The following is a 27,251-nucleotide window of genomic DNA, read 5'->3' as shown; positions in this document are numbered from 1 at the left end:
GCAGCTCTGTCGGGTGTGTTGGTCAGGAGGCACTGCAGAGATGCCTACCGGGAAGGCTGGGGCTTCCTTGTGAGGGCTGCGGGCTGTGCTGACTGTGCCGTTGCTGCAGGTGCCACCCCGCCTCCCGGCTGTGCCGTGCGGAGCTGCCTCTCTGCCAGCGGTCTGCAGGCGCTGACCCACTCTCCACTGCTGTTCCACGGGAAGGCACCCTCCTCTCAGTGTAAAGACACCAGAGGTAATTTGTTGAAGGTCCTAGAGATGTTACCAGGATCAATCTTCTATCCTTTGGTTAGCTCTATCCCAAGCTAGCTTGGGGTTTTCAGGCACTTGCATCTTGCAGGAGTTGTAGGGACTGCCACAGTTTGGGATGGTTTTATCCCTGCAGTGTGTTATGTGCCCTTCCCAGAGAAATACCACTTTAGAACTTATGTGTATTTGAACCAAAAAACCCCGCGACATCCTACCAAATTACTTCAGCTTCTTGAAGACAGTGACAGAAACTGGCACACAATCACTTCCTGCTCGTCTGTGGTCGCTGGGATCTGAGGGGAAAGCAGCACGAGTGGTAGGTGGTGTGTGCAGAGCCAGCCATTTCCCCTCGGGGGTTATACCCCTGTGTTTCCATACATTCAGTCTGAGAACGGACTGGCTATTATAATCAGCCTTCAGACCCTAGGATTCCCCTCGACCCCACCTGGAAAGAACGGGATTCACCCTGTTAGCTGCACTGGTTAGAGAGGTTTCCTCCTTCTGCTAGAACTGCAGCGGGGTGCAGGAGGTGGGGCTTTTCAGTGGCTCTCTTCCCTCAAGACCATGATAGAAATCATGCAAAACAGCAAAACTGCCACAGATCTGAGACAAAAAGAACTGCATAGTATCAAACTGAAGTACCACAGGTATTCTGTGTTTTCACAATTACTTGTTGCTGTCAGCTCCATGCTGACAGTAAGGGCGGAGGGCCTTGAAAAAGTATAGGTAGTGTGTCTGTGGGATGAGAGAACCTACAAGCAATGCTGGGTTTTAAGTCCATCTTAACGTGTAACCCTCTGCAGTTGAAGCCCATTTTCTTTTGTTCTGTTCTCAGTTACTTCCTGTATGCTAAGTCTTTCTGCCTTTTTCTAGATGAGGATGTGGATGTATTCTCCCCCACGGCAGAAGACTCTCCTTTCAGCCGAGCGTTCTCCAGGAGACGTCCCATCAGCAGAACTTACACACGGAAGAAGCTGATTAGCTAGTTAGGATGGAACTGGTTGGGGGACTTATAACTACAAACACTACTGAGCTTGCCCAGAGCTACCGCACTTCTTAACAGAAGTGTTCTGACAGCAGTTTTCTCTGGACGTACAAGGAATTCCAGACATGTATCTTAAAAGAATTCTTAGTGATGTACCCAGAAACTCGGCTCATTTGAGCCAGGGCCCTACTGGTCTGCTCATCATAGGTAACCCTCAGTTTGCTGCACAGAAACAGGAATAACCAAGGCTTAATGGAACTTAGGAAATTTAAAACATGAAGGTGAGGTCAGCCAGGTCCCCATGGGCATAAAGAAACTGGGGCCTGGTCCCAAGCCTCCTTTACCATGATCGGCTTTCAGATTCCCACATGAATGCCTTCAGCTTTTCAAATCCCCCTTGTGGAGTCTGTCCACCTCCAAGCCCAGCCCTAACCCACAATGCCTGCCCTGCCTTAGCAAGGTGGTATAGCTGGTGGTGTAACTCAGAGGCAGCCTGGGAGTCAGGAACCAGACAAGGACCTGTTAAGATCAGGATCCCATTCCACCCCACCCCAGCTGTGACCATGGCAAGTTCAGACCACTCTGCTTCACTTACAAAATGGGAGAAGGACCCCTACACATCGGTCCCTCACAGAGCTGCTACAGGCCAGGAGCCCAAGACAGAGGCAGTGCCTGGAGATGGAAGCAGCATCCACCAAACAGAAGACTGGCATGGGGGCAGCATAAATCTTTTGCATTCCCTGTGTAACAATAAAATCATCTCTAGCTACTTGGCATTCAGTGCATTTCTGTATAACATTCCAGCCTGAGGTTAAATGTGACCATGGTCCAGCTCTAGTGGTTTCTGGAGCAGCCACATCTCAAGGTCTGCCCTGAGAGTCGGCGAGTCCCTGGCACAGTTCCCACCATCACAGGGAGACTCACCTGAGTCGTGGATATGCCCAGAGCACCCAGTGGACCAGTTTGCTGTCAAGTCTTGGCCAGGAGCTTCGCTAACAGCTGATTCAACGGTCTCATGGTCTCTGAAAAACTTTCAAGCCTGTTGTTCTGTTCCCAAACCTGTCTTACTATGATCTTGTAAATCAAACTAAGTGAAAACTCCCATTTCTCCCTCCAGAGATTACTGTCATTTATTTTAAAATGGTTTTCGAAAATCTTTATACTACTAAGCTTTTCAGTTCCCCCCCCCAATATACATAAGACCATTTAAACCACAACCCTGTGGCTTGTGACTGTTCTGTGACAAGCCTTGGCTGAACTTCAGAACCAACAGCACACACATCAGCGTGAGACTAGAATCATCCTTCTGAAACTCAAGCCAAAAGGTGGCAGGAGAGAGACAAGATGGCAGAGTAGGACTTGAGCTCACCTCCTCTCACGAAAACACCAAAATCACAACTGACTGCTGAACAACCATCAACAAAAAAGACTTGAACCTACCAAACAAGATATTCTACACCCAAAGGCCAAGAAGAAGCCACAAGAAGACAGGAGGAGGGGCACATTAGTGATACAATCAAATCCCATACCTGTGGAGTTTCTCCCACATGAGTGAGAGTTCTGAGCCCCACGTCAGGCTCCCCAGCCTGGGGGTCTGGCATTGGGAGGAGGAGCCCCCAGAGCATTTGGCTTTGATGGCCAGCTAGACTTGAGTACAGGAGCTCCACAGGACTGGGGGAAACAGGGACTCCATTCTTAGCACACAAAATGTTCACAAGCACTGGGGCCCAGGACAAAGCAGTAACTCCATTACAGCTTGGACCAGACCTACCTGTGGATCTTAGAGGATCTCCTGGGGAGGTGGGGGTCAGCTGTGGCCCATTGTGGGGACACTAGTGGTGGATGCCCCAGGCAACACTCATTGGTGTGAGCTCTCCCAGAGGTTGCCATTTGGCCATCAAGACCTGGCCCTGCCCAACAGCTTGCAGGCTCCAGTGCTGGGATGCCTCAGGCCAAACAACCAATAGGGTGGGAACACAGCCCCACTCATCAGCAAACAGGCTGCCTAAAGTCATCCAGAGCCAACAGCCTATAAACACCCTTTGACATGGCTCTGCCCACCTGAGGGACAAGACCCAGCTCCACTCACCAGTGGGCAGGCACCAGTCCCTCCCACCAGGAAGCCTGCACAAGACTCTTAGACCAACCTCACCCACCAGCAGGTAGGTACCAGTACCAAGTATTAAAATCCTGCAGCCTGAGAAATGGAGACCACAGACAAAGTTAGACAAAATGAGACGGCACAGAAATATGTTCCAGACAAAGGAACAAGATGAAACCACAGAAGAACAACTAAGTGAAGTGGAGATAGGCAATCACCCTGAAAAAGAATTCCGAGTAACGATAGTAAAGATAACAAGATCTCAGAAAAAGAATGGAGGCACAATACTGAAAGGATACAAGAAATGTTTAATAAAGAGCTAGAAACTTTAAAGAACAGAGATGAACAATAACTGAAACGAAAAATACACTAGAAGGAATCAATAACAGAGTGAGACAGAAGAACGAATAAGTGAGCTGGAAGACAGATTAGTGGAAATTACTGCTGTGAAAGAGAGTAAAGAAAGAAGAATGAAAAGAAATGAGGACAGTCTCAGAGCCTGGGACAACATTAAATGCACCAACATTTGCATTATAGTGGTCCCAGAAGGAGAAGAGAAAAGGGGTCTGAGAAAATATTTGCAGAGATAATAGCCGAAAACTTCCCTAACATGGGAAAGGAAACACTCAAGTCCAGGAAGCACAGAGAGTCCCATACAGGATAAACCCAAGCAGGAACACGGTGAGACACATATTAATCAAACTGACATAAATGAAAAACAGAAAATATTTAAAGCAACAAGAGAAAAGCAACAAATAACATGCAAGGGAGTTTCAGCTGATTTTTCAGCAGAAACTCTGCAGGCCACAAGGAAGTGGCATAATTTATTTAAAGTGATGAAAGGGAGAAACCTACAACCAAGAATACTCTAACTCTACCCAGCAAGGCTCTCGTTCAGATTTGACAGAGAAATGAAAAGCTTTACAGACAAGCAAAAGCTAACAGAATTCAGCACCACCAAACCAGCTTTACAACAAATGCTAAAGGAACTTACTGAGGCAGAAAAGAAGGCCACAACTAGAAACAAGAAAATTACAAATGGGAAAGCTCACCAGTAAAGACAAATATACTGAAAAGGTAGAAAATCATCCACACACAAATATGATATCAAAACCATCATTGTGAGGAGAATATAAATGCAGGATATTGGAAAAGCATTTGAAATTAAGAGACCAGCAACTAAAAACAATCTTGTATATATATAGACCGCTATATCAAAACCTCACAGTAACTGCAAACCAAAAATCTACAATAGATACACAGACAAAAAGAAAAAGCAATCCAAACACAACACTAAAGATAGTCATCAAATCACAAGAGAACAAAAGAGGAAGGGAAGAAAAAAGACCTACAAAAACAAATCCAAAACATGATGGCAATAAGAACATACATATTGATAATTTCCTTAAATGTAAATGGATGAAATGAGCCAACCAAAAGGCATAGACTGGCTGAATGGATACAAAAACAAGACCCATATATATGCTGTCTACAAGAGACCCACTTCAGATCTAGGGACAGGTAAAGACTGAAAGTGAGGGGATGGAAAAAGGTATTCCATACAAATGGAAATCAAAAGAAAGCTGGAGTAGCAATACTCAGACAAAATAGACTTTAAAATAAATACTGTTACAAGAGACAAAGAAGGACACTACATAATGATCAAGGGATCAATCCAAGAAGATATAACAATTATAAATATATATGCCTACAAAATAGGAGCACCTCAACATATAAGGCAAATGCCAACAGCCATAAAAGGAGGAACTGACATTAACACAATAATAGTGGGGGACTTTAACACACCATTTACATCAATGGACATTATCACCCAGACAGAAAATTAGTAAGGAAACAGGCCTTAAAAGACACATTAGACCTGATGGGCTTAATTGATATTTACAGAACATTCCATCTGGAAGCAGCAGAATACACATTCTTCTCAAGTATGCATGGAACATTCTCCAGGATAGATCATATGCTGGGCCACAAAGCAAGCCTCCATAAATTTAAGAAAATTGAAATCGCATCAAGCATCTTCTCCAACCACAACACTATGAGATTAGAAATCAATTACAGGAAAAAAAAAAACCTGTAGAAAAGTGCAAACATATGGAGCTAAACAATATGTTACTAAACGACCAATGGATCACTGAAGAAATCAAAGAGGAAATCAAAAACTACTTAGAGACAAATGACAACAAAAACACGATGATCCAAAACCTATGGGGCACAGCAAAAGCAGTTCTAAGAGGGAAGTTTATAGCAATGCTATCTTACCTCAGGAAACAAAAAATTCTCAAACAACCCAACCTTATACCTAAAGCAACTAGAGAAAGAAGAACAGGTAAAACCCAAAGTTAGTAAAAGGAAAGAAATCCTCACAATCAGAGCAGAAATAAATGAAATAGAAACAAAGAAAACAATAGAAAAGATCAATAAAACTAAAAGTTCATTCTTTGAAAAGACAGGCAAAATTGATAAAACTTTAGCCAGACTCATCAGAAGAAAAAGGGAGAGGGTTCAAATCAATAAAATTAGAACCGAAAAAGAAGTTACAACTGACACCACTGAAATACAAAGGACCATAAGAGACTACTACAAGCAACTATATGCCAATTAAATGGACACTCTAGAAGAAATGGACAACTTCTTAGAAAGGTACAACCTTCTAAGACTGAACCAGGAATAAATAGAAAATATAAACAGACCAGTCACAAGTACTGAAATTGAAACTGTGATTTAAAAACTTCCAACAAACAAAAGTCCAGGACCAGATGGTTTCACAGGTGAATTCTATCAAACATTTAAAGAAGAGTTAACACCTATCCTTCTGAAACTATTCCAAAAAATTGCAGAGGAAGGAACACTCCCAAACTCATTCTATATGGCCACCATCACCCTGATACCAAAACCAGACAAAGATACCACAAAAAAAGAAAATTACAGGCCAATATCACTGATGATAAAAAAATCCTCAACAAAATACTAGCAAACAGAATCCAACAATACATTAAAAGGATCATACACCATTATCAAGTAAGATATATACCAGGGATGCAAGGACTTTTCCATATCTGCAAATCACTCAGTGTGATACACCACATGAACAAACTGAAGAATAAAACCCATATGATCATCTCAGTAGATGCAGAAAAAGCTTTTGACAAAATTCAACACCCATTTATGATAAAAAAAAAAAACTCTCCAGAAAGTGGGCCTAGAGGGAACTTATCCCAACATAATAAAGAATTAAAATATGACATATGACAGACACACAGCTAACATCATTCTCAATGGTGAAAAGCTGAAAGCATTTCCACTAAGATCAGGAACAAGACAAGGATGTCCACTCTTGCCACTTTTATTCAACATAGTTTTGGAAGTCCTAGCCTCAGCAATCAGAGAAAAAAAATAAAAGGAACCCAAATTGGAAAAGAAGTAAAACTGTCACTGTTTGCAGATGACATGATACTATACATAGAAAATGCTAAAGATACTGCCAGAAAACTACTAGAGCTCATCAATGAATTCAGTAAGGTTGCAGGATACAAAATTAATGCACAGAAATCTCTTGTATTCCTATATATTAACAATGAAAGATCAGAAAAAGAAATTAAGGAAACAATTCCGTTCACCATTGCAAAAAAAAGAATAAAATACCCAGGAATAAACCCACCTAAGGAGGCAAAAGACCTGTACTCTGAAAACTATAAGATGCTGATGAAAGAAATTGAAGATGACACAAACAGTTGGAAAGATATACCATGTTCTTGGATTGGAAGAATCAACACTGTCAAAATGACTATACTACCCAAGGCAATCTACAGATTCAGTGCAATCCCTATCAAATTACCTATGGCATTTTTCAAAGAACTAGAACAAAATTTTTTTTTAATTTGTATGGAAACACAAAAGACCCCAAATAGCCATAGCAATCCTGAGAAAGAAAAACAGAGATGGAGGAATCAGGCACTTTGACTTCAGACTATACTACAAAGCTACAGTAATCAAAACAGTATGGTCCTAGCACAAAAACAGACACATACATCAATGGAACAGGATAGAAAACCCCAAAATAAACCCATGCACCTATGGTCAATTAATCTACAACAAATGAGGAAAGGACATACAATGTAGAAAAGACAGTCTCTTCAATAAGTGGTGCTGGGAAAACTGGACAGATACACACACATTAATAAAAGAATGAAACCAGAACATTCTCTAACACCATACACAAAAATAAACTCAAAATGGATTAAAGACCTAAATGTAAGACTGGATACTATAAAACTCTTAGAGGAAAACATAGGCAGAACACTCTTTGACATAAGTCACAGCAATATCTTTTTGGATCCACCTCCCAGAGTAATGAAAATAAAAATAAACAAATGGGACCTAATTAAACTTAAAAGCTTTTGCACAGCAAAGGAAACCATAAACAAAATGAAAAGACAGCCCACAGAATGGGAGAAAATATTTGCAAACAAAGTGACCACCAAGGGATTAATCTCCAAAATATACTAACAGCTCATGCAGCTCTATATAAAAAAAAACAAACAACCCAATCAAAAAATGGGCAGAACAGCTAAATAGACATTTCTTCAAAGAAGATATACAGATGGCCAAAACGCACATGAAAAGATGTTCAGAGAAATAAAAATCAAAACTACAATGAGGTATCACCTCACACCAGTCAGAATGCCATCATCAAAAAGTCTACAAACAATAAATGCTGGAGAGGGTGTGGAGAAAAGGGAACCCTCCTACAGTGTTGGTGGGAATATAAATTGACACAACCATTATGGAGGTTCCTTAAACAACTAAAAATAGAGCTACCATATGATCCAGCAATCCCACTCCTAGGCATATATCCGGAGAAAACCATAATTTGAAAAGATACATGCACCACAATGTTCACTGCAGCACTATTTACAATAGCCAAGACATGGAAGCAACCTAAATGTCCATCAATAGAGGAATGGATAAAGACATGGTACATATATACAATGGAATATTACTCAGCCATAAAAAAATGAAATAATGCCACTTGCAGCAACATGGATGGGCCTAGAGATTATCATACTAAGTGAAGTAAGTCAGACAAAGACAAATATCATATGATATCACTTATATGTGGAATCTAAAAAAATGATACAAATGAACTTATTTACAAAACAGAAACAGACTCATAGACTTTGAAAACAAATTTAGTTACCAAAGGGAAAAGGTAAGGGGAGGGATAAATTAGGAGTTTGGGATTAACATATACACACTACTATATATAACACAGATAATCAACAAGGACCTACTATATAGCACAGGGAACTCTACTCAATAATCTGTAATAACCTATATGGGAAAAGAATCTGAAAAAGAATGGATATATGTATATGTATAACTGAATCACTTTGCTGGACACCTGAAACTAACACAACACTGTAAATCACCTATACTCTAATATGAAATAAAAATTTTTTAAAAAGCCAGAAGGTAGCAATTGGGTATTGCAGCTTAAAGGAAATGAATGGTAGGAATCTGCATCTTTTTTAAACAGTTCTGGGCTGTGGCCCAAATTTGTTGACTCCAATTAGAAAAATCAGGACCTGATTTAGAGTTTGAGGTAAGGACTCCTTCCCAGAAGGAAGCATTGACATCACAACTTTCAGCAGGCTCCACATCTCCCTCCAAGCCCAGCTCTGCCCCAAGAGCCTACAGGGGGTTTTTTCTGACATCAATCATCCCTGGGCTGGTCCTTCGCAGTTCCCGCCGGGGCTTGGGGAAGGGCCCAAGGTTCCGGGGCAGACCCATCTCACCCACAGGTAGCATCCGCCCCACCAAGGGTTCAGCGGCCTCCCGCTGCCGTAGCTCCTCAGGGGAACCCTGCTCCTCGCTGCACAGGCTCGAGCGTTTCCATGTCAATGGTAACGGGGCATGTACCAAGTCCCGCATCTCCTCACGGGCGCGGGGCACACCCTCAGTGACGGGGGGCTGCCACAGAGGCTCAGGTGCCGGGTGGGGCTCGTCTTCACTTCCAGGGGCTTGTCTGTTCTCCGGGCACAGGGTCCTCTTCTCCCCACCTGTCACTGGGAATAACAACATCCTTGTCAGAAATGGAGTAGCAGCACCTTTCTGAAGTCCTAGCTTTCCAATGCCCCAGTGCAATAAGCAACATGTGAAATGACCCAAGAGCTGAAGTTAGAGTGGTTTCTAAGCTTTCTCCAAAACAAAGAAAACCTGACATCAGGGCAAAGCATTGGCCAGCTTGGTGACAGCACATAACAATTACCCCTGCTCTGGCCCGCAGCATTCAAACTACTGAGCTTCTGTTTCAGTTCCTGGTTGATCCACATGTGGCGGCCCAGCTCCTTCTCCAGAGCCTGAATTCTGGTCTCATACTGCCTCTTGCTGTCTGCTAACCCTTCACCAAGGTGGTCTGGAGGGAAAAGGCAGAAACAGGTGGCAAGGGGCTGTGGGCAGGCAGCAGTCACCACGGCCTTTGGGGCAGGACTGGGCCTCACCTCGACTCTGCTGGAGGAGGAGCTGGATGTTCTGCTCATGCTCCTTCTGCTGCAGGGTCAGCTGGCGGTCCATCTCCAGGCGCTGCCGCTCTAGAGCCACCTCCAGCCAATAGACCAGCCTCTGCTGCTCCTCCAGCTGCATCTCCAGCTCCGAGAAGGCAATCTGCTGCTGGTGCTGCTCCTCTCGGAGCGTCACCACCTGTCCCAAGGCCCAGCCAGGCTCAGCCCCAGTGCCGGCTCCCTTCACCCAGGGGATCCTCAACCAGGGGCAGCAGGTATTTGGCGAACTAGCCACCAACATCATCAACCTTCTCCCACTGAGTTCCAGAAGGAGGAGTCAGGGGCTCGTGGGCCAGTGACCCACCTTGTCAAAGTACTTGCAGAGTAGGGCTCTGGTCTCCGAGGATGAGAGGTAGCTGAGCTTGGCCATGAGGTTCATCTCGCACTGGGACAGCAAGGAGGCCGAGGCCCGCAGCACCCGCTGGCGGCACGTGATGGCCTCGTTCTTGTACTCGATGGCAGCGTCCAGGGCCTCGATGGCCTCGTCCAGCTGGAACAGCGTCCGCTCCTCCTGCGGGGACATGGGACGTGTGGAGGTGGAGCGCTGGCTTCCTGCTCCACGGAACGCCCGCTCCCTGAACAGGTCCTGGGCAGGCTTGCAACAGTCACACGCAGCCATGACTCAGCCCGTACGTGTCCCCTCGTCCTAGCGCAGAGTCAGCACATGGAGAGAGGGGCCCCTGGCCACTACGGCAGGAACAGGGACACTTCCATCTCAGCCTCAGCCCGGGGGGGTACGGGAGGCTGGGGCTCGCCAAGAGGCTGCCCCCTGGAGCACGTGGCCTCTGGCGTGACCTGCACTCGGGAGACCCTGCACTGAAGGGAAGGCGTGCTGGGACCACAGAGGCACCCAGGATCTGCTGAGGTCCGCTGCTCTTAACATGGGCTTTCTCTGCTCTCAGGAGGGCAAACCTGTGTGGCTGAGGTGTGCTGACATGGTCCCAACTCTCATCCCACGTTAGGGAGTTGAGAGGTGTGAGCACGTGATACATACACAAGGTCAACGTGCCGCAGGACGCGGAACGAGTCCAGAGTCCAGCTGGGCGGGACCGAGGGCAGCCAGGCCCTAGCCGTGTGTCCCAGACATGGGGGCTGGAGCGGTGGGGGGGAGGGCCAGTTCTGTGCGTTCTTGGTGGGCTAACACCCGGGAGGAACGCGTGCGTGTCCAAAAGCAGCAAGGCCCGCACCCAGCGTGCAGCAGGCAGCCAGGGCCAGCCTGCGGGGCGCACCTCAGGCGACAGCAGGCTGCCCTGCCTCAGCTTGCCGTCAATCTCCAGCCGCTGCTTCAGCAGCGCGTCCTTCTCCTGGCGCAGGGCGTCGATCTCCCCACGGATCTGCTGCTGGCTCTGGGCGCTGCCCTGCCGCAGCTGCCCGCTCTTCTCGGAGAGCTCCTTCTCCAGGTGCTCCAGCCGGCTGGACACACGCACAATGTCCTCGTTGAGGGCCTGTGGGTGGCACAGCTAGCGATTAGGGAAGAAGCAGGCCCCATCCTCCCCAGGGCGACAGGGATGGCCCAGCCCCACCACGGGATGCTAAGGAGTGCTGCTCCGCGGGAGGCCTGACTCTCAGCTCTGCATAAGCCGGGGAGTGGGCACCTATGGGACCCGAGCCTCTGAAGAGGGGCCCCCAGAGACGGCCTGGAAGGAGGATACAGACAAGTTGAGGAAAGGGCAGTCCTGACAAGGAGGGAACAACCCAGGCAGAAACAGAGCGGGATGGTGGTGGCCTGTTACGGCGATGACGTGACTCCAGCTTGCGATGGGAATTATGGGGAATCAGTGGCCAAATCCCAAAGGCCCTTCTGGGAACCTGATGTGGGAGGAAGTAAGGGCTCTAGTGGCCAAGGGAAGTTCCAGATAATCCAGCTGAATCCTCTTGGACTCCATGAGGGCAGAAGTGAGTCTGGAACCCTGTGGGAATCTAGCCTGAGCACCCGCTCCTGGAACAGGCTCTGGGCTTTGTGTGTGACATACGCCTTCTCTGATCCTCATGACCACACTGTGATTCCATCTGACAGAGGAGGAAGGTATGGCTCAGAAGCTTCCTGCTCAAGAGGAGGCAATGAAGCCTAGCAGAGCTGGGTGGGGCCAGGTTCGTCTGCCTCCAGTGCCAGTGAAAGCTCTTCCTCTCTGGCCATACCACCTCTCCATACCTGTGGTTCCCTGTTCTGCCTGCACAGTCCAGAGCAGGTGGTTAATGAGGTAAAATGAATTGTGGGATAGATCCTTGGAGAGGTTCTTCTACCCACACAGCAGCACCTGCATCACAGACACTCTAAAGCCCTAGAATTCTTGAGAGATCCATAGGATATAGCCTGACCTGGCTGGAACTTACCTGGCAGGGACATCACCTAGAAGAACCGCACCTGTCTAGAACTCACCTGGCAGTGTTATCAACCGGAGAGATCTCACTTGGAAGGACCTCACCTGATGGAGTCTCACCTGGCAGGACCTCACCCGGCAGAAACTCAACTGGCAGGCTCTCTCCTTGCTGGACTTCACCTGGCAGGGCCTCCCATGGCAGGGCCTCATCGGGTAGGGCCTCACCTGGCAGGACCTCACCTGGCTGGACCGCAGGCGCTTGCTCTCCAGCCCCGTCTTCTCCTGCATCAGGGCCTCCTTCTTGGCTAGGATGGCCTCCCGCTTGTGGAGCTCCTCCCCTAGCTCCTCCAGCGCCCGCCGCTGCTGTAGGACCTTCTCCATCTCCTGGTCCAGCCACTTCTTCTGCTCCTCAATCTTCTGAGGGACAGTAGAGGCGGGGAGGGAACTCAGCTCTCACCTCTGGCTGCGTGGGTGGTGCAGGCGGCCGCCCGGGTCAGGTGGGGAGAATGGTGTACCCACTATCTGACCCCCCGGGGACTCTAGCAACTGGCCAGGCTGCCCAGCCAGGCTGTGGGTGCCCCTGGGGGTGCAGGCGCAGCCCAGGCCCCACCTGCTGCTGCTCCAGGCTGACAACAGAGCCGTTGCTGCCGCTGCGCCGCTTCCTCTGAAATGCCGCAATCTCTTCTGTCTTGATCTTCAGGATCTTTTGCTGCTGCTCGTGCTTCAGCTCCAGCTCCTGGGGATGTGCAGGGTGAGAAGCTCAGTGGGCAGGGCCGTGAGTGGTGCCCGCATCCTCCCAGAGCCTGTAATCCCCCAAGCCCAAAGGAGTGCCTACCCTGCTCCCAAGACAGCCCTGCACGGCAACCCCCAGCCTCGCCACCCCCAAGTCTCGCTGGGGACCCGCAAAGAGAAGCAAACATTTGCAAGACGCCAGTCCCCTTATATAATTCATCCTACTGAATTCTCACCCAAGCCCTGAGTTTCCCATAACTCTCCTCATTTTCAAGTAAAAAATCAAACTCAGGGAAGCCAAGTGAGCCGCTTTATAAGGTCACGTGGCTGTAAGTGCTCCCCCGGCTGTGTGCCCCGCCTGGCCTCCTGGCTGGGACACAGGCACCCCACCGCCCAAGCGCCCGACCTTGACACGGTGCTGCCGCTTGTTCATCTCTGTCTCCAGGCGCCGCTTCTGCTCTGTCTCCTCACGAAGCCGCCTTTGCAGCTGCCCCTGCTGCTGCCGCATGAGCTGCACATTCCTCTCCAGCTCCTGCAGCCGCTTCTCGCTCTGGGCCGACAGCGACACCAGCCGCTCTGTCGCCTGCTTCTTCTCCTTCAGCACCTGGGACCAACACAGCCTCTGCTGCGCCACGCGTGGGGGCTGCCGAGAGCCTGGCATGGTGCCGGGCACTCAACAAGGGCAGGCAGGACAGAAGAACGGCGCATAGAGGGACAGACAGAAGGGAAAACAGGCAGATGGATGACGGACTAATTAAAATATCAAAATTATAAGAATGTCAAGATACTACGACGCTTATTACGTACCAAGCGCTACATCAAGTGCTCTCAGTACACTAAATGGTCCTAACAATCTGATGAAAAGGTTTTAAAGGTTTCCTACTTAACAGATTAGGAAACTGAGGCACAGAGAGGCTAGGAAACTTGACCAAAGACACATAGCTAGTAAATGGCAGAGCTGGGATTCAAACCCAAGCAGTCAAGGCTCCAGAACCTGTGCTCTTAATCACTCTACTGTACGGTCTCTTGGACACCTGAACTGAGAAAAGAAGGAATGAATAATGGATGGACAGCTGCAAAGAAGAATGGATGGCAGGGTGGGTGGACAGATGATGGGATCATATAAAGGTAAAAAACAGGATGGACAGATAATGCAAGGGTCCATCAAGGGGAATAGAAAGACAAATGAATAGACACATAAATGGACAGTTAGTCATACCAACTGATAAAAGGACAATCGGATGGATGGATTAGATAGACACATGGACTGATGGGTGGACAGACAGAGGGATGATGGTTTGGAGAGGTGGGTAAATGGAGAACAGATGGAGGGAGGCGGGGGGAGCTGCAGGAGGGAAGGCTGGTTTCTCCCGATGCCCACCCCTCACCCTCACTGGTCTCCTAGATGGTCTTCGGGCAGGCCCCACCTCCCTGCCTCTGCTGTGTTTAAAGCTGAGCCGACTCCCAGCACCGCCAGCTTCTATCTAATGCCAGCCTCACCCTGAGAGACCAGGAGGGTGTTAGTGCCACCAGCCGGGGCTGGGGCACGAGGGCCTGAGCACCCACAGGTTCCACAGTGAGCTTGGGCTCCAGGGCTCACATGTCTTGATCCCAGGACCCCAGCCTGGGAGGTTGCAACCACCACCCCCAGGGTCCGGACAGGTCAGTACCTGCACTTGGCTCTGAGCGGCAGCAACCCTCTTGCGGAACTCCTGGAGCTGCGAACACTCGCTGGCGTCCTGGGGCTCCTTGCCCTCAAGCTCCCGCAGCTGCCTCTGGCCTTCACTCAGCTCAGTCCGCACCCGCTCTGCCTCCTGCTCCAGCTCCCGGATGCGCTGGCTGTGCTGGCGGTTCAGGGCCTGGGCCGCCTTCCCTGGAAGAAAAGGCGAGGGTCGTGTCAGCACAGCCCCTCTGCCTGAAAAGCATTGTAGATCGTTCCCCTGGGAGCTTTTACAGACCTCTGTCAGCCCTGGACACCTACATGGATTTTGCCACGACTCTGTACCCCTAGAACTGTGATTTACTTAATATTTTTCTTTAAATTGACACATTTTTTAAAATAGTCTTATCCATAGCAGTGACCCAGGGAAAATATGGGTTTACTTGTTTTACTTTTAACTAACACATGCTAAAGTAAATACGTAACTTGAGTCTGCATGCAACTAAGCCTCTAGAACTAACTTCCATTTGTAGGAAATATGAAGGACAGAGGGACAAGCTAAATGACACCACAGGAAGCTAACAGACAAAACCCAGAACATTTGGAGTTTGGAACATTCTATAGGATGACTGTGTAAAGGTGAGAGAAGGGAGATTTCAGAGAACTAACGTGCAAATATAATGTGTGGACAAGCCCGGAGCTGCACACAGACACTGCTGAAGAGCTGCTTCTGCTCTGGGCATTGAGAGGGCATTCTGTTAGATGTGCTAATGGCATTTTGGTTAAAATGTTGAAAAAGAGGCATACTGAAAGGTGTAGGGATGAAATGACATGCTGTCCTGGATTTGCTTCAAAATATTTCAGCAAAGAAAAAAGGGAGAGATAAAACAAATGTGAGCAAAGCTTGGAAATGCTAAATCTGGTGATAGGGACTCTCATATGTCTAGTTGAAATTGTTCCCAGTGCATTTTGGAATAAATAAAATTATAACTATTAAAATTAAAAAGCTCAACTAGTCACCACCGAAAATCATCCCCTGCTCGTTCACCAGTATCACCAGTAGTAGACGTAGATGATTTGGGGACACTGTTTGCTCCCAAGGACCAGGAGATTCTGTGCCCAGTGCGGTGCCTGACACACAGCAATTGATTAATAATATTGGGTTGGCCAAAAAGTTCGTTTGAAAACCCGAACGAACTCTTCAGCCAACCCAATAATAAGAACTAATGCTTCCTGAAAGCCAGCCTAAGCACTTCACTTGAATTAGCTCATTTCAACAACCTATAAAGCAGGTTCAGTTACTATCTCCATTTCAGAGAGGAGAAAACTGAAGCACAGAGGCATTATCCTACCTGCTCAAGGTCACATATCTGGAAGAAACTGAGCTGGTTTACCAAACCTATGCCACCTGGACCCCGCTCCTAACCACCCTCAGGTGGGAGGCCAGCCCAAAAGCCCTCCCCCTCACCTGTGCGGACCAGCTCGCCTATGAGCTCCTCCTTCATGCGGATGTTGATGGCCAGCTCACGGATCTTCTGCTGGGCTTGGGCCAGCCGCCACTCAGAGGCCATGGCAGTAGGGGCCTGGTGGGGCCGAACCAGGGCCTGGCTCCCACCAACCACTGTAATAGGCTGACTGTCAGGGCCGCTGTCCCAGCTAACAGTCGGGGGTGGGGGGAGGGGGAGGGGCGGAGGGGGGAGGGGGGGAGGGGCGGAGGGGGGAGGGGGGGAGGGGGGAGGGGGGAGGGGGGAGGGGGGAGGGGGGAGGGGGGGAGGGGGGAGGGGGGAGGGGGAGGGGGAGAGGGGGGAGGGGGAGGGGGAGAGGGGGGAGGGGGGAGGGGGGGAGAGGGAGGGGAGGGGAGGGGAGGGGCATGCCCTGGCCAGCGGCAGCCAGGGGTTGTGTGTGGACTGTCCAGGGTGGCCAGTCCAGGACCATGAAGGGGAAAAGGGGTCAGGACCCTCTCTGTGCCCTACCCATCTCACCTCTGTGCCCCAGGATGGTTGCACCCAGCTCCTCCAGGCGAAGCTCTGGGCCCTTCCTGTTGAGTGGACTCCCTGGGAGGGCCCCCATCCTCTGGCTCCCCTTACTGATCCTATTCCTGGAGGGCAGAAGTGGGAGCCTGTACCCCTCCCCAGCCCAGCTACCTCCTGGGCCCAGGAGGGGAAGAGAGGCCACCAGGGTCACTGTGACCCCAGGATGTCAGTCTGGCAGAATTCTGAGGCCAGCAGCTGAGCTTAGAGGGTGCAGGGCAGCTGGGGGAACTGAGGGCCACCTTGGAGGCTGAGAACCAGGAGGTCTGGGCCCATCCCCTCAGCACACTCACCCCAGCAAGAACTCTTGATTCAGAGCCCATAGTCCCTGCCTGCTCTCCCCCAAGGGCCGGCCAGGGCAACGCAGGTGAGGGCACCCTGAGACCCCAGTGGGATCCTCCTCCTGCCCAGCCGGGGCCCTGAGCCGGTCCTTGTCAGGTGGGCCGTGGGTCCCACTCACCTGCATGGGTGCAGGATCCGTCGGGGTGGCTCCTCCTCCCCCCCCTCCTCCTCTTCCTCTGATGCAGCTGAAGAGCCACTTCCCAGCCTCTCTCCCTCTGCCAGCAACTTGGCTCCAATCTCCCCGCCATTTGTCACTTGCTAGGGGAATGCCAGGTTTCAGGATAGGAAGCTTCTAGGGCATTCTCCATCAGCCATCTCCCACCACCAAGTCTTTGCTCCCACCTACACCCACCTTGCATGCTCCTCACATCTCTACCTCTTCCAGCCCTACCTTACCTTCAGGATCTAGCTCAAATGACACCTCTGGGAAGCCTTTCCAGTCTCAAGTCAGAGCAGGAGCTTCCTCCCTCTTCCCTCGCTCCTTCCTCTTCTCCCCCTCTTCTCTTCCCCCTCTCCACCCCTGCTCCGGCTCCCATAGCAAACCTGGCACTCCTCGGGGGACAACTGGTCCTTTCTGTCTCGTATACAGGTCATCTGCACCAAGTTTTATCTCACCAACAACGCCCTGCTAGAGTAGGGGGGCTGCATAACAGGCTTCTGCCAAACCCACGTCCTCCCTCTCCTCAGTCCCTCAGGCCTTTAGAGCTGAGATGACCCAGAGCTCTCAGGCAGATGCAGGAGCAGCCTTTGTCCAAAAGGCCCCAAGTGACAGAACTAGAAACAAGAGACCAGGCTTGAGGAGCAGATTAGAGCTCAGGAAAGAGTGAACTTGCAAAGAAACATGTCCAAAGATGGAGAGGGTGTGGCCTCGGAGGTGATGAGCTCCCCACCCCTGGAGGTATGTGAGCTTTCCACTCCATACTGGAAGCCAGAAGCCCCTCTATAACCTCCTCACTCTGAGCGATCCCAGGTACTCCAGGGATGCTCAATGGCACCAGATCCTTCTGAGAAGCCCTACCCAAATTTTGGCCATTCCTCTAGAAACACCAGAAAGGGGCATCTCATAGCTGGTCCCATGAAAGCATGGGGTGAGGGACACATTCCCCAGCATCACCTTCCCCTGCCAGAGCCTGCCCAGGTCAACAGGCCCAGCAGACACGCCACCTCCTCACCTCTCCCCAATTCTCAGGGCCAACTTCATCTCCAGGAAGGCAAGCAGGGGGCACCATGCCCAGCACATGGGTGTGGGCACCCCCCAGGGGGGCTGTGTGAGGCCGGGGCATTATGGACTCAGGAGGAAAGCCCTGCAAGAGCCCTGGGGCCCCCCAGCCAGGCCGCACCAGCTCCAGCCGCAGCCGCAGCTCTGCCATCTCCTCCTGCTGCTCACGAAGACGGTCGCTCTGCAAGACACGGTCCAAGTGCTGATGGGGCAACGTGGATGTGCGAAAGGTGGGGTGCAGGGATGCTGAGAGGCAGAAGTGCAGGAAACTGAAGAGCACGCCTGAGGCCACCCTGCCCTCTCTGTGCTAAAATGCAGGAGGGCTAAATACCTCTGACCACCTCTTGGTGTCCCTCCCACGCACACACACTGCATCAGTTCCGGTTCAAACTCACCCACCCTGCCACATCCTATCCCTCCCTCCATATCCATGCCATTCACTGCCACCAGAGGGCGCCAGGAGCAATGCTGACCCAGTTACCCTGGGACAAAAGGAAAAGCCCAGCTCTGGAGTCTCATTCTGCTACCCCTCCAGTCCCACTTCCTATCCATCCTCATGACCATCCTGCACACCCACCCGCACCAATGTGTTCCTCACCTCCACACTTTTGCTCATACTGCGCACCCCGTATCTCTACCCATCCTGCCAGAACCCGCCCCCCCCCCACACACACAGCTAACTTCCTCTCATCCTGACAGGCTCAGCTCAGTTTCACCTCCCAGCAGAAGTGCCCCCCACCACCACTGTGGAAGGGGGTGCCCCACCTGCAGCTTGTACTGCTCCATGGCGTCCTCCAGCGCAGCCAGAAAGTCTCGGTTCTCCTCCTCCAGCCGGGCCACCTGGCTCTGCAGGGCCAGCAGCTGCAGTGCCCCCTCATCTTCCTATGGGGCCGGGAGAGAAGCTTCAGGGGCAGGAGCTGTCAAGACAAGCCTGCCTGTCCCTGAGATACCTCAGCCCTCTCCCTGCCCTGCCAGAGGTTCCCCTAGCCGGGCTTGCTACTCTGCTCCAAGCCCCGCCTGCAACAGGGGCTCGAGACCCCACCTGGCCTGCAGTCCCCTCCACAAGCCATTGGGCCAGCTCTTGTAATTATTAATCATATTTTCATTAACAATAACATCACTATTATTAGGAACAACTAGCCTTCACCTGCACTTGTGACACCTTCAGTCCTTACATCACCAGGAGGTAGATACTAATGCTATCCCTATTTTATAGATAGAGACCCTGAGGACTGGAAAGTCATCAAGGTCACCAGCAGAAGTGCCTCTGAATCCCGAATGTGCTCTGCTAATGAGCAAGGGACAGGGACACAGCTAGCTGTATGAAGACTTTCTTCCTTCCCCATCCCCTCCCCACCCCTAGGCCACACCTGACCCTTGGCCACCTTTCGTCCGCCGGGTCCCTGCATGGCCTGCTCCTCGGCGGAGGCACTCTCGATGCCGCTGTCAGGCCCGGAGGCAGAGCTTAGGGCGCTGCGCTCACCCTCGACGGCGCACAGCCAGTCGCGCACCTTGCGGGCGGCGGCGCCAGGCAGCCCAGGCTCGGCCTGTAGCTCGCGCAGGAGGCTGTAAGCGGCGTCGGTGCGGGCCCGGTAGCGAGCGCACTCGGCGCCAAGGCGGGCGGCAGCCGCGGCGGTGGGGCCCAGGGCGCGCCGGCCCCGGTGGATGATGCGCGTCTCCGAGCGGTGTCTAGGCGGCCCCCGCGGGCCAGCGGCTGCCTCCTCGGGCGCCCGCTCGGCCTCAGGCCGCCAGTTGACAGTGGCGCAGTTGCGGATGTTCTGGGCACGGCTGGCGTAGTTCAGGGTGTTGAGAGTCTCGTCGAAGTCCGAGGAGGAAGGGCTGACGCAGGCGATCATCACTGTCTTGGCATTCCCGCCCAGGGAGTCTTTGAGGATCCTGAGGGCGCCAGGCAAGACGCGTTAGGGGTCCCAACGTGCCAGGTCCAGACCCCAAACCGGGTCCGATCCTCGGCTTGCTTCCCCATGGGCCGGATACCTCGAACCGCCTGATGGGGACCCATCTCCTAGTCGCCTCCCCCCAACCCCAGAGGCCAGACAGTAGCTAGAACAGACTAGCACGGCTCTTGGGGCCCCTTCTCTGGCCAGCGGCCAGCGGCGGCTCACCGGGTGATCTTGGAGTCCCGGTAGGGGATGTGGCTGCCACGGCGCTGGGGGTCACCCAGGGCGCTGATGACGTTGCCCAGCGCCAAGAGGCTGCTGTTGATCTGGATGCTCTCCTTGAGCCGCTCGCCTGTGCTGCCCGTCTTGAGCACCCTCTCTGAGCCCGCCAAGTCCACGAAGTGGAACTTGGAGATGAGCAGCTGGCCCGCGGCAGGTCGGGGGAGGCGGCTGGGGGCGCGCCCCCGCTGCTCCAGGGTCACGGTGAACACAGTGTGTGAGCGGCTGGAGAGGCGGTTGAGGTGTGTGGCCCCCGTGTGCCGTGCTGCATTGCCCATCTCCAGGAGGCTCAGCACCTCATCCAGGCCCTCCACGTCCACCTCCTTCACTCCACACAGCACTGCGGGCACAGAAGGCCATGAGCCCAGGGCAGGGGCAGCCTGAGACTGACAGCCAGGAGAGCAGGCAGAGCACGGCTGGTCCTCTAAAGCTCTTCCTGACTCAGGGGTCCCTTCCCCATGCCCAGGGGGTCCTGCCCATACTGGCTGGGGCTTGAGGGGGCTCCAGCTTCCCCACGCTTACCTCAATGCCTATCACTCTGGGCACACCAATGTATACTGAACTCAGTAGGGACGGGAAGTGAAAGCAAAACTTTCCAGAGCTTGGTTTCCCAGTTAGGAGGTACCCCCACCAGACAGGTAAGGCACCCTAAGCAGGTAAAGCCTCCCCAAGCCAGGTATCCCGCTCCCAGCCAGTGGAAGACCCAGGAGTTCCTCACCAACATTCCCACGATCATCTTCCCGAAGCTGGATGTCACGGCTGGCGGTGCCCACCTCCAGCAGGTCTCGGAACTCCTCCTTGTACACTTCCAGGTAGGACACGTGCACCAGACAGTCAAGAAGGTCATTCTCATCAATCAGCTTAAAGGCCTCAGCCATGGCCCGTGGGATGATGCCCTGCTCGTCCTCGTGAAGAGAGGCTGAGGAGACACCGCAGGGCCTCCTGCCACCATGCTTTCAGCTGGATGTGACACCCACAAGGCCCAGAAGCCCCTAGCAGCAGCTGGAGGATGGGGCTCCAGTGTGGAGAAGGCAGCAGCAGAGGCCAGGATGGGCTGGGCAGCCTGAGCCAGGCCATGCCCCAGGGTGGTCAGGCAGAATTTCAGAGTTGGAAGCAACCTCTCAAGGTTCAACCAATCCCTTTCATGATGTAAGCATCCCCTCCACTACATCCCTGCCAGGCGGTCAGATACCCTTTGCTTGATTACTCCTGGAGACTCATTACCATAGTCTATGCTCAGTTATCTAAAGGACCTCCTGAATTTATCCCAAGGAAGTAATAAGAGGATATTCAGAACATATTCTTCCTCATAACTCAATAAAAATGTAAACATCCTAAGTGTCCATCCTAACATCCAAAAAGGGGATCTGGTTAAATAAGTTACCTTATACTCACAATGGCATGCCAGGCAGCCATTAAAATTTTTGATTGAAGAATATTTAATGATACAGAGAAATGTTCATGATATACTGTTAAGAAAATAAAACAGGATACAAAAGAATGGGTACACTATAATACCATTTTTTAACGTATACTAATTTTCACCCAGAAAGACTGAAATGCTAACAGGGTGAGTGATTTCTGAAAGGCAATTATCAAGTAAGTTTTATTTTGTGTATGTGTTTTCTGTATTTTCCTAATTTTCCACAGCAAACATGTACACTTTTAAAACCTAGGATAAAGCAGTTCATGCTCTTTAAAAGGGGGAAGTTCCTTCAGTTGGCCCAAAGCATCTCTCCCAAAACTCTGCTCCAGAGCCTCATGGAACCAGCCTGCTTCCCTGCTATGCAGCGGCCAAAGCATATCTCTTCCAGGACAGTTCCCCTTCCAACCACTCTGACTAGAACATGGATTCCTGACCCCCAGCAGCCATCCTAACAACCTCCAGAGACAAGCCAACTTCCCGTGCCCTTCCTCCCCGTGAGGTCCCCACAGCCAGACAGCATGGTCCCATCTCTATGGAGTTGAGAAGGTCACTCACCTCCGAGGACTCTTCCTGCCTGCCCGACCCAGCCCACTGACACAGCTGGTCCCACTCCGGGCTGCAGATCTGTTTAGGAAACCTGCCCCTCCCCCCTCCCCCAGCATCCTCATCTTCAACAGAGAATGGCAGCAAGAGGGCAGGGGCAGAAATTCAGGAGACACTGAGGACCCTCAACAAGGGCAGGGGGCCTCAAGCAGGGACACTCACCCACACTGGCCTCCCCCATGGTGTACGTCTTCCCGGAGCCTGTCTGACCGTAGGCAAAGACGGTGGCATTGAAGCCCTCAAAAAAAGCCTCGAGGAGGGGTTGCACGCAGGCCTGGTACACAGCCTCCTGCCCGGTGTCCTCGTCCAGCACTACGTGGAAGCCAAAGTGGCGGTCCCGGCCCAAAGTGACCCGGCCGTGCCCCGGCTCCACCCTCAGGCAGCTCTGGTGCCCGTGCAGCAGCTCCTTGGGCAGCAATGGGCGGACTCGAAGGGCCACCCTCACTGGGGCCTCCTCAGCCCCTGGCAGCCTCTGGGCCTCCAGCCCCATGTCGAGGGAAGGCTGTTCCCTGCCCTGCGAAGAGAGGAAGAGGCCCCTGCCATCAGCACCTGGACTCACTTTGCAGATGACCTGGAGCCAGATCCTGCAGCTCCCGACCTTGCAGGGATTAAAAGGGAGGGTGGTCAAAACTCAGAACATCCTCCGTGCCCCAACCTAATGCCCAGATGCTGCAAGGGCCACGATAAAATCCTGCACAGTAACATTTCATGGTTCCCATCACTGGCAAAATAAGGCCCTAACTCCTCCACCTAACATCCAAGGGTTTCTGTGTTCCAGCTGCATCCTTCCCCTGGGACCCTATCTCCTAGAAGGAAGACACACAGACACACACACAAGCAGCACCACATCAGGGATCTCTTTTCCCTAACACCCATTGGGTTTTCCATAGTCTCTGCCTTTGTCATCTCACATCCCCTGCTCCACCTTCTTAAAAAGAGTCAGCACAGGACAGGAATAAAGATGCAGACGTAGAGAATGGACTTGAGGACACAGGGAGGCGGAAGGAGAAGCTGGGATGAAGTGAGAGAGTGGCATGGACATATATACATTACCAAATGTAAAATAGCCAGTGGGAAGCAGCCGCATAGGACAGGGAGATCAGCTCAGTGCTTTGTGACCACCTAGAGGGGTGGGATAGGGAGGGTGGGAGGGAGGGAGACGCAAGAAGGAGGAGATATGGGGATATGTGTACACATATAGCTGATTCACTTTGTTATACAGCAGAAACTAACACACCATTGTAAAGCAATTATACTCCAATAAAGATGTTAAAAAAAAAAAAAGCAGGGCTTCCCTGGTGGCGCAGTGGTTGAGAGTCCGCCTGCCGATGCAGGGGACATGGGTTCGTGCCCCGGTCCGGGAAGATCCCACATGCCACGGAGCGGCTGGGCCCGTGAGCCATGGCCGCTGGGCCTGCGCGTCCGGAGCCTGTGCTCCGCAACGGGAGAGGCCACAACAGTGAGAGGCCCGCGTACCGCTTGAAACCAAGCCCCCACCATCAAATACTGCCAATCCCATCTTCTAAATATCAAGTACACCTGCTTCTTTCCATCCTATTACCAAAGCCCTGATCCTGCCCACCGACATCTCGACGGAATGACATTTACCAGCCTCCTCACTGGCCTCAGCCTCCCTGCACCTTCCTATGCAGCAACCGGGGCATTTTTCAGAAATGCAAATGCGCTCACATCACTCTCCTATTTAAACTCCCCCCAAAAGAGACTCCCTAATGCTCTTGAGATTCAAAACCTTAACAGGAAAAAAAAACTTTTAATGGGCCCTGCCTACCTTGACTACTTACCCCCTATACCCCACCTTTCTCCGCCTGCAGCACACTCAGTGTTGCCCAAGACTCCTCATCCCCCCAGGCTTAGGCTGGTCCCACCTTCAGGGAGCCAGGGAGGGGCCTCTGCTCTGTGCCCCCACCACTACACACACACACACGCACACGCACACACACACACAATGCCCTGTGGTTCTCCCATCAGCCACTGACCACTCCCTTCCCTTGCAAAAGACAGATTACCCGTCGTCCCCCCCCCCGCCACGTCCCAATCTGGGAGCTGGGAGGCAGGGACCCTCCTGTCCCCCTTCGTGCTGCATCTTCAGCACCCAGCACAAGGTCCGACGCTTAGTAGTTGCCCAATAGTGATGAATAATCTTCACCCATGGCACCTTCCCCATCTCCTTCCTCCCTTCTCTTATCGCAGTCCTCACCACTCCCTACCCCCACCCCCAGGTCACAGCACTTTATTTTTCACTACTTAACGTCTCTCAGCAGCTGTAACGCTTCGTTCGTTCATTCAATCATCAGCGCCTGCTGGGTGCCCGGCCCTGGGGCCACAGCGGTAACTGCCACGCGATACTGTGGGCACCTTCGCGCACCCCTCACCCAAAGCTTTTCCAGCCCCGTGCAGTCCCGGCTTCTTCGCACCCCGGCTCGAGGCACAGTGCTCCGCGCACCGAAGGCGCCCAGACAACACCGGGGCGGTCGGGCGCCCGGGGTAGGGGAACCGGAGTCAGAAGCGCCAGGCACGGGATAGGAGCTCGCGGAAAGTTCGGAGAAGTGATTACAAATGCGAATCCAACTCTCGCAGCGTGGGCGCTAGCTCCACCTGGCCAGGCCCAGAAGGCCGGCCTCAGGCCCCCGACTTAGGAAAGGGGAGACTCCCACCCGCCCAGACACGGACCTCCAGGAGACTGGTAAGCAAGGATGGGGGAGGTCCCCGTGCTCGGTCAGGGCTCCCCAGGCGTGCCGACACCGTGCCACCCGGTCCAGGCCTGCTCAGGGAGGGGGCAAGCGCGCGCCTCCTCCCTCCCACCCCGGTCCTCGACCGCCACCCCTCCCCGGCCCACACCCACCTGCTCCGGTGTGAGTGCAGTCCCCCCGCGAGACAGTCAGGCTCTGAGCCCCAGCGCGGCGCGCGCGGATGCCGTCACCGGGACCCCCGCCCACCAAAACATCCCGCCCCTCATCCGCAACTCCGCCCACCTGGGCGCTCGGGGGCGGCGGCGCGGGCTGCGCGGCGCCGCGGAGTCTGTCGGCAGACGGGGCGGGGCGGGGACAGGAGGGGCGGGGGATTGGGCGTGGCCTGGGCTGAAGTGCGGGGCCCCTCACCCCTGGGCCCCCAGCACCGCGTGGGGGCCCCCAGCAGCGCCCGGAGTCGCGAGCACTATTCGCCGAATTCTGGGGACACAGCGACCAACAAGGCCGCCCGGATTCTCCGAGCTGGAGAAGCCCACCAGCTCCTGGAGCGGGGAGCCTAAGTTTTATAATGCAAGTTGTAACAAGTGAGAGAATGAAAACTAACTAGGAGACATTTTCGTTCCGGGAGGGGAGGGTGGATTTTCTAACCCTGAGACTCCGGTTAAAGTGGCCTAAAAATCAACTACTCTTGGTTCGTTAGTTCGTTTGTTCATTCAAGTGCAGACCTTCCCTCCTTCCCGCCATTGCTACCCTTCTATCGCAGAACTCCCCACGCCCCGTCAAAGGTCAGCAAAGCCTCTACCCCTTTTTTTATCTGATTTCACTACCCCTTCTAAAGCTGAGAAGGATTCATCCCCCCCTGAGATATTCGGGGTTGGGATGGGGGCCCACTCCCGGCGGTGTGGCCGAGGCCCTGGCTGCACCCTGGGCGCTCACACCAAGCAGTGGGTGGATGGATGAAACCACGAGGGAGCTCCTATTCAGGCCTTCTAGCATTCTGGGCAGAGAGCAGGATGGCTGCTGCCCCCTGCTGGGGGCAGCCTCACCCCAGGGCAGGCCCTGACAAAGTCTGGCCTCACAGTTCTGGCTTGTAAGCCCCCAGGTGGGAATGGGCATGGGATCCACTGGCCCACTGGTGGATTACACTGCCACCCAGCCTTGGGTTCCTGGATGGACAACTGCCCCTAGAAGAGGCCACTGGGAGTTGGGGGCTGCTGCAGAGTTCTTAGCCAACCTCTCCGGTTGGGGTGGCAATTATGTGTGTTAACAGCCAGTGGAAATCCTGCAGAGGTATTCATCCTGCATCTACCTGGGCAGGTGCTGACCAGGAAACTGCCCCCAAACATCTCTTCCAGCATGCCCCCCACCATCCACCCCATCGCTCAAGCCATCTTTGACTCCTCTGTTCTCCTATCTACCACCAAGCCCTGATTCCCCCTCCTCAGTAGCTTCCAGTCCAGGCAAGTCTCTTCATCCTCCACAACCTTGCTGCCCAAGCCACCACTATCTCTTGCCTGGGCCACTGCAAAGCCTTATCACTGGTCCCCCTTCTGCCCTAGTAATGCATGCCAATTTTTAAAAAAATGTTTTTAAAAAGCACGAAAGTACAGAAGGAGACAGGTAAGCGTAGTCATGTTTTGGAGGGTACCCTTCCAACTATTACTCTCCATGTTGCTTAGTCCTCTCAGGCTGCTATAACAAAATGCCACAGACTGGGTTCCTCATAAACAACAAATATTTATTTCTCACAGTTCTGAGGGCTGGGAAGTCCAAGATCCTGGTGATGGCAGATTCAGTGTCAGGTGAGGCCCCAGTTCCTAGATGGCCATCTTTTTACAGTGTCCCACATGGCAGATGGGACAAGCTAGCTCTCTGGGGTCTCTTTTATAAGGGCACTGATCTCAATCATGAGAGCTCCGCCCTCATGACCTAATCACCTCCCAAAGGCGAGCCTTCAAATACTATCACACTGGGGGTTAGAATTTCAACATATGAATTTGGGAGACACAAACATTCAGACTATAGCACTACGATATACAAGCATGTTCATACATATATAATATATACAAATATGTTATACATATTATAACTTGTCTTACTAAACTGTGAGGTCCTTG

General features: G+C 52.2%; 2 protein-coding genes across 2 annotated transcripts in view; one reads left to right on the top strand and one right to left on the bottom strand.

Annotated features, from left to right (window-relative positions):
- The window catches only part of TICRR (TOPBP1 interacting checkpoint and replication regulator), a 52,867-nt gene extending 49,591 nt beyond the window's left edge, over positions 1 to 3,276 (top strand). The window contains exons 21-22 of the mRNA XM_022564032.3: positions 110 to 235; positions 1,123 to 3,276. Coding sequence (XP_022419740.2) covers positions 110 to 235; positions 1,123 to 1,235 — 239 coding nt within the window. The 3' untranslated portion in view covers positions 1,236 to 3,276. The remainder of the gene's footprint in view (positions 1 to 109; positions 236 to 1,122) is intronic.
- Positions 3,277 to 8,529: 5,253 nt separating this feature from the next.
- Positions 8,530 to 25,386, bottom strand: KIF7 (kinesin family member 7). The gene is made up of 19 exons (XM_022564024.3): positions 25,290 to 25,386; positions 22,589 to 22,940; positions 21,116 to 21,316; positions 20,344 to 20,737; positions 19,606 to 20,116; positions 18,986 to 19,102; positions 18,174 to 18,401; positions 17,120 to 17,259; positions 16,612 to 16,727; positions 16,098 to 16,250; positions 14,640 to 14,842; positions 13,376 to 13,573; positions 12,848 to 12,973; positions 12,478 to 12,654; positions 11,146 to 11,361; positions 10,221 to 10,427; positions 9,857 to 10,055; positions 9,625 to 9,771; positions 8,530 to 9,421 (listed from the first exon to the last, which is right to left on the bottom strand). Exons 2-19 carry the CDS (start codon positions 22,914 to 22,916, stop codon positions 9,048 to 9,050), a joined length of 4,035 nt encoding a protein of 1,344 aa, XP_022419732.1. The 5' UTR covers positions 22,917 to 22,940; positions 25,290 to 25,386; the 3' UTR covers positions 8,530 to 9,047.
- Between the last annotated feature and the right edge of the window lie 1,865 nt (positions 25,387 to 27,251).

This window comes from Delphinapterus leucas, chromosome 2 (genome assembly GCF_059928025.1).
Source record: "Delphinapterus leucas isolate spDelLeu-1000000601 "Yukka" chromosome 2, BTC_Dleu_Yukka2, whole genome shotgun sequence".
Classification (NCBI taxonomy): Eukaryota; Metazoa; Chordata; class Mammalia; order Artiodactyla; family Monodontidae; genus Delphinapterus; species Delphinapterus leucas.
This window is presented reverse-complemented; position numbering and strand designations above follow the sequence as displayed.

Coding starts and splice junctions, on each gene's coding strand:
- KIF7 (XM_022564024.3), bottom strand. CDS start 22,916: ATGGGGCTGGAGGCCCAGAGGCTGCCAGGGGCTGAGGAGGCCCCAGTG. Junction 14,843..16,097: donor AGGCGAGCTGGTCCGCACAG/GTGAGGGGGAGG, acceptor CTTTTCTTCCAG/GGAAGGCGGCCCAGGCCCTG. Junction 12,974..13,375: donor AGCGGCAGCACCGTGTCAAG/GTCGGGCGCTTG, acceptor GCACATCCCCAG/GAGCTGGAGCTGAAGCACGA.